Here is a 9,141-nt window from a genome sequence, read left to right as displayed (position 1 = left end):
GTCAGCAGGAAGTCAGGGTAGGACAATAGCCCCACACAGTAAGAAGCATCCCAGACAAGCTGCATTTCAGCAGGAGTCAGTTAGGACCCTTCTGGGTTTGTGTAAAACTGGGACATCCCTCTTTAAATGGCAAAAATGGTTCTCAACACATCTCTTCCTGATAGACTAGAGCAGTGAACAGGGAAGAAGAGGGTAAAACCTCAAGACTTCAAGTTGGTGCCTAGAAGGACCACCGAATTATCACAGTAGACTCAGATTACTGGGTTATACCAAGTACACACCACACACACACACACACACACACACACACACACACACACACTCACTCACTCACATTCACACACTCTCTCACACACACTCTCACAGACACTCACACATACACACACACACACACACACACACACACACACACACACACCTTCTCTGAGATGCAGCTGGTTTGTGTGGAAGAACAGTTAAGCTGTAAAAACATTTTTAATTGCCTCTTTTAGAAAAGTGTATCTAAGTGTAACGGAGTAAGCTATTTTATAACCCTGGCATGTTATACACTAAATTAATAAGGAAATAGTGTCCAAAAAGCCAATTAACAAGAAAACTCTTTTATTGATATAAAAGCAAAACAAATTTTTCATGAATTCTAGTACCTGTTTTATTCTGTCTATTGGATATACTCAAGTTCAAAAGTCAGTTTTCCTGTGGACGCTGTCACTGTTGTTAACCTCTCTATAGCAGCAATCCTGGGAGACCACACGTCTCGGGGAAATAGCCTCATAGGTTAAAAAAAAAAAACTTGAATAATTCATTGTCCCCCAATTAAAGCTAAGTCAATTCTTATTCTCTACTAAGCATTCCTCCATGGCACCAATGGTACCATTGGGTTGGTGGCATTGATAAGCATTGATGCCAAGCCAGAATATCTGCTTCTCAAATAGTACACATAAGGGAAAGAAAAACAAACCAGAATCAGATTTCTATTCATCCCAGGGATGAAATATCTTCTTGTGTAGATGGGGCAGTTCATTCTCACATGAACTGTAATATCTGTCAGCCACAGCCTCTGCTTTCACACACCAACACGTGGCTTTTCAGATTAAAGCCTAGATTCACCTGGGAGTGGACTTCAGAAGCCATAGTAAAGTTCCTGGTTTAGCCCCCAACTCTTAGCAATATCTGTTAGTAATTTCTCAGCCATTATCAACAGAAAAGCACTTAATGCCTATGTCTATGCATTGAAAAAGAAGAAGTTTTAGTCATTGTCTAATCAATTCAATGGATACAGATAGGAAGGGAGAAAAGGTCAAATACCAAAGTAATGTTTAAAGCTAAATTGTCCATATTTTCCAAAAGCTACTTGTCAAACTAAACAGATAATAGTTATATTTTCATTTTACCTTTAAATATGCAGATATATGTTGTATCTCATACAACATATATGTTGAAAAAGGAAAAGAAAAATCAAATTGCAATCCATGATTATGGTCTAGATGGCTCCAAAGCTTTTTTAGATAGATTTTTTTATTCCACCTAGATAGCTGGACCACATTGATATGGTCATAACTTCATTATCATTGCTACATTTGAGTCACTAATATAGGAAAGGAAGCTTATCTAATTACCAATTTCCCAAGCCGAGGAAGACTCTCCCCTTCCATTAAATAAAGAGAAAGTCATTCCTATTTGACCCCAAAGAAACAAGTACATGCATTTACCTGACTTCTCAGATCCTCTCCGGATCAGAGGGTGGAACAACTATTTGGTTTCAGTCTCATACTTATAATGACAGAAAAGAGAATACAAAAAGTCCATTGTAAATTTGTACAAAATGTATGCATATATAAATACATATCTATGGGTGTATATAAATTCTAAAGATTATATCCATCTACATCTTCAAGAGTCAGAGTCCCATACAGTTGACATATTGGCATTCTCTCTCTCTTATTTTCTCATGTCTTAAAACAGTAAGAGTCAAGCATGCTACCTTATTAATACTGAATAGCAAGTGCAGGAGCTGAGCTGTAGCTATAGAGGGTTGAAGCAATTAGTTTGACTGGACATCGGTAAATAAAATCCTTAGAGTAAATTTAGCTATTTCCATATTGCCGTTTGTTTCATAAAAATGAAATCTTGAATGTCATATGGGTCAGCTGAGTTCACTAAGTAGCAATCTAAACAGAGCCTATAGAAATTTGCATTGTCATATGCTTATTGCAATAATTTGGTGTGGGATCTGATCTACTAGAATTTCATGTAATTCTCATTCTAGCTCACAGAAATCTTGTGTGACACCACCAGGTTCACAGCATATTAAACTCAGTATGAAACATGATTGACAAGCTGCATCATCTTTACACAGGACACTATTAAAATATTAAACCCTAGTCAATTGATGGGGAAAGGCATAAACACTTAAGGTGCACAATGATAGCACATTACAGATGTGTGCTTATGGTTAGAGGTATCAAGATTTTTTTTTAAATACACACAATTAGCTTATTTCTTGTTCCCTCAATTTCTTTTGGGAAAAGTATATAGGACATTGCCCCCTAGGGTGTACAGGCTGCTTCTTGGAAGGGGATTATTATTGCATGCCTTGAATGCACTGTGATTCATAAGGCAAGAACACATGAGTCGCTTCAGCACCAAGGAAGTGGAATCAGCATCTAGCACTACTCAAAACAGAATACTTTATTGCTTTAATAAAATGGGAAATTATTTACTGTAAAAAAAAAAAGTGCACCAAATAATGGGAAGAAAGTAATATCTATGCACTTAAATAGAGCTCATTGAGATGATGGAACTTCCTTCTTTCTGGGTTCCTAATTCTATTCAGATTTCACATTCAAAACCCATTCTGTAAGAAGGTGTTAAGAGCTATAGGTGGATGAGGGTAAGTTAAAGAGATTGATGGACATTCTCCTTCACAGTGCCTTAGCCATTCTGTTGTACAATGTGGAGCTCAGTTACACTGATGGGTTCCCTGGTAGCCTGAGGGAGTGAACGCACTCAGACCTGTTACTAGGAAGTGACTAAGGCACTGGAGAGAATCTGATTCATTGTTAATATATTGTATCCAAAGATTATACCTGATCTTCCTAATGATACAACATGGCATGCTTAAATGATGGCCTGTGCTTCAGAAAAGGACTCAGATGATATCTGATGGGTGACTGAAATCAACCTTATTAACTTATTTTATAAAGATACAGACTGAGCTTGGGAAACTTTATAGTAACAAAAAAACATTAGAGGCAATAGTTTCTCTGGATAATAAGCACATACAACTTGAAACAAAACAGAGAACTGAGGGCAGCTAGTGGCTTGGGAATATTTGTGAGGGTCCCACTGCCTTACACCCAGCAGCAGAGTCGAACATAGATGGGTTTTCTGACTTTTGAAGAGAAGATAAAAGATTTATCTTCTCTCTGGCTTTCTTTTTTCCTCAACATTTTCTATGTGTTCAGGGAGGCTAATTAGGCCAGACTTAGAAAGAAGAGAGATCCTCCATTGCTGTATATCAGATACAGGCACAGAGTTGTAACTAAACAAACTATAAACATTTTTATCCTGTAAGCATTTACTGATTTACCTTGGAAATTTGCATGTCCCGTCATCCAAATTGCCCAACATCTCCACCAGTCTTTCCCCCAACACATACAGTACAAACACACACACCACTGCCTCCAGGTGGTAACTGCATGCAGAGAACTACAGGCACTGTTGAAATATTAACCAGGGTTTAATAGATGGCATTCCTGCACATCCATTCCTTCTGTTCTGGTGTGGCCGTTTCTGTTATTCACAAAAGAAAAAGGGAAACGTGAGTGTCATCTTTTTATAATAGTCTACTACAGAGTAAAATACAAAAGAACACTTCCGGAAACAGAAGCCAGGCCTGTACCACTGACTTCCTCAGCCAGTGGCAACCATTGTATCAACAGCTGGAAAGTCAGAACAAGAATATACAGTTTGGAGGACATATCACAGAACTATGGTTTTCTTCTGTATTTGGTACCAATATAATAAGTATATAACAAAGGTGCACTTGTTCTAAAAATAAAACAGAAACATACTGCTTGGTTAGATACTGCATTTTCAGAACTGCACATTACCTAATACTTTTTTTTTTACATAAAGGTAACTTATGCAATGTTTAATAATAAGCAAAACAATAGTACACGCTAATCCAATTGTAGAAAAAAGAAGAAACCAATCAAAACCAAGACAATCACTTTCCAAAACAGCTCCTTCTTTGGCCTGCACAGCCAGAGGAAGTAAGCATGAGGGCGAGACATATTCAGCACCAGACATGGCTGGACAGCTCCCGATGTCTCTGAGGCTCAAAAATAAAGAAATCAATAGATGAATAAACAAATAATAAAACCCTGCCACCAATCAAGTGTGCAAGTGGGGCCGGGCGGAAGGGGGTGGGCGAGCAGAAGCATATAGTATGGTTTTTGTTTTGTTTCTTTGCGCTCGTCCAGCGAGATATTTCTAAAAGTAAAGTAACTCTGCCCAGGGAAACCAAAGAGTGAAGAGATGACTGACTAGAGAGGGGTTACCTGTCCTGAACATTTTTCTGGGACATTCTCTGTGGTCTCTGGTGCTTCATGTAAATGTTTCCTTTATAATATACTAATGCCTGAGCCCAGCTGAAGGTGAGGAGGGGGCGGGGGCGGGAGAAGCTAAAGGAAAGGTGAAAGCCCGTGGGGGAGGGGCAGAAAGGCGACTAAACCTTCACTTGACAGCTATATACAACATCACCGGCCCCCTCCCCTCCCTTGGCTCCTGTGTTCATGTCTTTTATAGATTTGGTAGCTTGTGCGGTTTCTCCTCCTTACTGAGGGGGGCACGGGGTGGAGAGGGAAGATGCAGCCATCATTGACGATGAGAAATGATGTGATTTGTCATGCGCTTGGACTGTGTTATTAATAGTATAATAATTACTATAAATATCGATAAAGTATTATCAGCGTTATTTCTTCCTCTGAGACTTTCCTCGCCCAATATTTACAAATACCGCACAGTGCCTCGGCGGAGGAGAAACAGTAAAAGGGTGGGCAGGTGGGGGACGAGGGCAGAGGAAAGAGGGACCGGAGGGAAACGGAAAAGGAAGAAAGGAGGAACAAAAGCCAGGATGGCAAAGATGCTGGAAACGAGGAAGGGGTCAGGAGAGGGCTACACAATCAGGACAGTACCACCGTTTGCAAAAGGCCCTCGCCAGCAGTGTCCGAGCAGGAGGAAGCTGCCTGTGCTCCGTGTGGACTGGGGGCTGGCGGTGGAGGAGGAGGCGCACAGGGGCCCTGGCCCAGGAGACCAGGGGATGAAGAGGAGGAAGAGGTGGCATTGGAGGGGATGCTGAAGGCGGAGTCCCGGGGCTGTCTCTCCAGCCGGGTTTCTTTTCCATGGGTTGGGGCTTGAACACCTGCCCGGGGCAGCCCACCACCACCGTGGCTGCCGCTGCTGCAATGATCCCTCTCGTATTCCTCCTGAGCTCTCTGCATCTTCCGCTTCTTCATCCTACGCTTGTGGATGTGGAAAGTGGAGAGGGACAGCACGATGAGGCAGAAGATGAGAGTGACCAGGACAATCAGCACCAGCGTGGACGAGAAAGACTGGAAGAGCTGCTGTCCCACCTGCGTGATGCAGGTGCCACCACCTGCGCCCGAGGTGCGGACACCTGCGTTGCTGCCTCCACTGGCGTTGTGGGAAGCAAAGGTCCGGTTGAGGAGACAAGGCGGCAGCGCCAGCCTCAGCTCTTTCGGAGCCCTGGCACTCATCGGCGCTGGGCTGAGAGGGGCCAGGCCCACCAGGCTTCCTCTGTTGGACACACTGTTCCCACCAGCCAAGACGAGGACACGAGCCCACGCCACCCCAACTGCTCCCTGGCGCTGGAAGGAGTGAGCGCTCCAGCCAAAGACAGAGGGAGCGACTGCCGGCAAGCAAGCTGGCCAGAGCTAGTAGCCCCAGGGAGATTGTCTCCGGTCCTCCTTGATCTTGTCTCCAAGCGCCCGGTTTCCTTTCCCCAGGCACCGTGCTGCAAAGAGAACAGGATTAGTTAGGGTCCCGGCCACTGCCCAGGCAAGTGAGGAGAACGAAAGGGGATCTGCCACCACTGCCAAGCGGCCCTCAGCTGGGCGCTGCCATCTCCACAACCCACCGACCCCAATCCTACCGCTCCTGGCAGCGCAGGAGAGCGGCTGCCAGCTTCTCGGCTGCCTCCGATGGGGTCTGGCGTCCGCACCGCACCGCACCGCGGAGACACTGGTTACTCAGCAGAGAAGGCAGCCAGCGCCCTGCCCCCTGCACAACTTTCTAATTGTCACCAACAGCGGCCGCCAAGGCTGGCTTTCTCTATCTACTTCCCAGGAAGCCAACTGCCCTCCTCTCTGAGCCGGGTGGACCTCTTCTCAGCCACTCTCCCCAGCATTCCCTCCAAGCAGGCTCCCTGCATGAAGGCTTCCTTTCCCATCCCTCCCTCTCCAGACACTTCCAGCCTGGACCTTCAGAGCCCCAAGGTCCCAGTCCCAGGGGAGACATCCCACTGCCTCTGTCCCTGGCCCCAGCTGACACGCTGAATCTGGCATTCAGAATCTTGCTCGACCTTTCTCCAGCCTTCTTCCCTGCTACCTTCCTCCCCCTGACTCCCCATCAAAAACAGCTGAAGCACTCTTCTCCTCGGCAGAGGCACATTCTCGCAAACGCCCCCCTCCTCCCCATCTCCCCGAGCCTCCCACTTGACAGCATCCTGTATCCTTTTTCTTTCTTCCAGAGCAGAAACTGGAAGGGGGAAGGTTCCCGCCTGCAAACTTTGGGGAACCGACCTTGTCTCCAGCCTTCCCGGGGCCCTGACCCCAGGGCCCAGAGGCTGTGGCAGAGGACCAAGTCAGGAGGACCCGCAGCAGGCAGCACAGCTCCCTCGCCTCTCCCAAAAGGCAGGTGCAAACTGTTGCACTGCGGAGCAGCAAGGCTCAGCGCTATCCTCGGCTGGGGCAGGGGCGGGGGCCGAAGCTCTGCCCAGAGGTGCCTGCGCAGGCCGCGGGAGTGGTCTTACCCGCCCACATCCTGCCGCTGGGCCCCCTAGCCATGGAAAACCTTCAGCCGGACCATTGTCTCTTACCTGGAACGGCCAGCCGGCTGTAGAGAAGGAGCCCCCGCCTCGGCTGCAGTGGCAGCTGCAGAAGGCGCGGAGCGCAGGGACCGAAGACAGAGCCCGGCTGCTGCTGCTGCTGCTGCCGCCGCCGCCGCCGCCGCCGCTGCCTTCGCCACTGCTACAGGGAGCTCAGCTCTTAGCCTATTGCCAGAGAGGCCGGTGACGTCAGGCAGCCACCGCCAGGGCTCCAAGCCACCCCTCAGGCCCCCACCCACCCTCATACCCAACACCTTGTCCTGGCATAACAACCTCGCCAACACCATTCCCAGTTCCCTGCTGTTCCCCAGCTTTGGGGCTAGGAGGAGCAAACCCACCCCCACCTCCACCCCACCTCCACCCTGCCAGCAACCCACCTTCAGCACTAGCTCTCCTTTGCCTAGGAAAGATGCAAGCTTCAGTTTCTCCCATTGCTCTGTGTTTCATCCGCCACCCATCTCCAGGTGCACAGTTTTGCTCCAGGAGAAGCTTCTCCCCCGGGGGCACACTTTCTTCCTGTTGACTGATCCGAGTCCTTGCTACCCCCAAATCCTATTTTTGCTGTCTCTGGTTCTAAGCATAAACTGCTTGTACCAGGACGACGGCAAGGACATTTGTCAACACAACTGTGGCAGAATCCGAAACAGGAACCTAAATACGCATCAAAGGCCCCATTGTCTCCACCAGTCCCCGATGTATGGATGTATGTCATTACATCTGCTTTTTGATCCCTTCCCTCACACGTTCACCTCCAGGCCCAGGCCCCATTCAGTGTATTGAACACTCCCTCTCTTTTGAGGATCTCACCTTGTGAACACACAAAGCATATATGGGCTTATAAGGCAGGAAGGGGAAATTACAAAGAGGAGTCTAGAAAACGGATGACCTGTAAAAAAAATTCCAGCATTGTGTGCTGCTCCAAAAGTGTTCCTTCATTGACTCTAATTTTTGTCAAAGTGCTTGATGCATTAGCTTTTTAAGTTAAATGCATACATCTTCTAGACTCTCAGCAGCCTATAAAAATCATGTTAGAGACCAGCGCATGATGACTAGTTTGGGATGATTGCAGAAACAGGACCAGTGTCTTCTATTATAGTAGCCATTTTCAAAACAGAATGTTTTTCCTTATGTGTGTAATTGGAAAAGTTGTCTTGGAACACTAACTGAAGACTGTATGGTCTTTAAGGGCATACAGTCCTCTCCCATCTTGTTTACCTCCTGTCTTTGAGTCTAGTAAAGTGTGCAACATTTACTCACTGAGTTGGTCAGTGAAGTGTGTGTCCCTGCCTCTTCCTGCTATGAATCAGGAGGGGAGGCTGATGGGAACACTAGGTGCCTCTTACCCACTTGTATCAGCTGTACTTGTGAAGTGGGGTCTGATACGAAGAGAAAAAAAAAATCTCCTGATCCTATGTTCCCATCTAGCTCTACTCCAAATTCTCATTTTCCTCTTTCTGCTCCTGCCATAAATGAATGATACATCGTATCCTCCACCCCAAATCTGTTTTCATTTATTTTAGGACAAGTCATCTGGGGCCTGGTGAGCAGCAGTGTTAAAGCGTTTGTGTAACATGCAGAAGGCCCTGGGTTCTATCCACAGCACTACAGAGAGAGGGGAAGCAGCAGCTTTATCTTCACAACCATGTCAATAAGAAAAGGTGTTTTAAACTAAGCTAATAGTTCAGTACATGCTGAATAATACCCAGCTGCTGCAGACCCCAGATTGATGCCCCTTGACTGCCAAAGTCACAAAGTCAATGATGGCCAATGACCTAGAAGCTTACATAAGCCTTCCTTCCCAGAAGGAGGGGACCTGATGGCTGCTAAATGCACCTTCCACATTTGGTGATTCTGATTTCAGTGGGCTTGGAGAGTAGTGCACCTTTGCATGCGTCACTGTGACAGCTGAGACTTCACTCTGGATACCTGACAGGCAGTGGTCCATTTTTTGCACACTCTCTTTATTCTTAAAAAGTTGAGTCTCATCAGCATGTTGTAAAGCAAACCCAATT

At 46.4% G+C, this 9,141-nt stretch overlaps 1 protein-coding gene across 3 annotated transcripts; it reads right to left on the bottom strand.

The window, feature by feature from the left end:
• Positions 1 to 583: 583 nt before the first annotated feature.
• Positions 584 to 7,767, bottom strand: C7H11orf87 (chromosome 7 C11orf87 homolog). 3 transcript variants are annotated; one of them, XM_028864946.2, is made up of 3 exons: positions 7,507 to 7,767; positions 7,121 to 7,294; positions 584 to 6,037 (listed from the first exon to the last, which is right to left on the bottom strand). In XM_028864946.2, exon 3 carries the CDS (start codon positions 5,778 to 5,780, stop codon positions 5,187 to 5,189), a length of 594 nt encoding a protein of 197 aa, XP_028720779.1. In that variant the 5' UTR covers positions 5,781 to 6,037; positions 7,121 to 7,294; positions 7,507 to 7,767; the 3' UTR covers positions 584 to 5,186. The 3 variants fall into 3 exon arrangements, with proteins under 3 accessions (XP_028720779.1, XP_028720781.1, XP_028720780.1); XM_028864948.2 differs by lacking the exons at positions 7,121 to 7,294; positions 7,507 to 7,767 and adding an exon at positions 6,825 to 7,099; XM_028864947.2 differs by lacking the exons at positions 7,121 to 7,294; positions 7,507 to 7,767 and adding an exon at positions 6,176 to 6,703.
• Between the last annotated feature and the right edge of the window lie 1,374 nt (positions 7,768 to 9,141).

The sequence above is a fragment of the Peromyscus leucopus genome, chromosome 7 (assembly GCF_004664715.2).
Source record: "Peromyscus leucopus breed LL Stock chromosome 7, UCI_PerLeu_2.1, whole genome shotgun sequence".
NCBI lineage: Eukaryota > Metazoa > Chordata > Mammalia > Rodentia > Cricetidae > Peromyscus > Peromyscus leucopus.
This window is presented reverse-complemented; position numbering and strand designations above follow the sequence as displayed.

What these genes read in the sequence shown, in the direction of transcription:
- C7H11orf87 (XM_028864946.2), bottom strand. Translation starts at nt 5,780, where the DNA reads ATGAGTGCCAGGGCTCCGAAAGAGCTGAGGCTGGCGCTGCCGCCTTGT.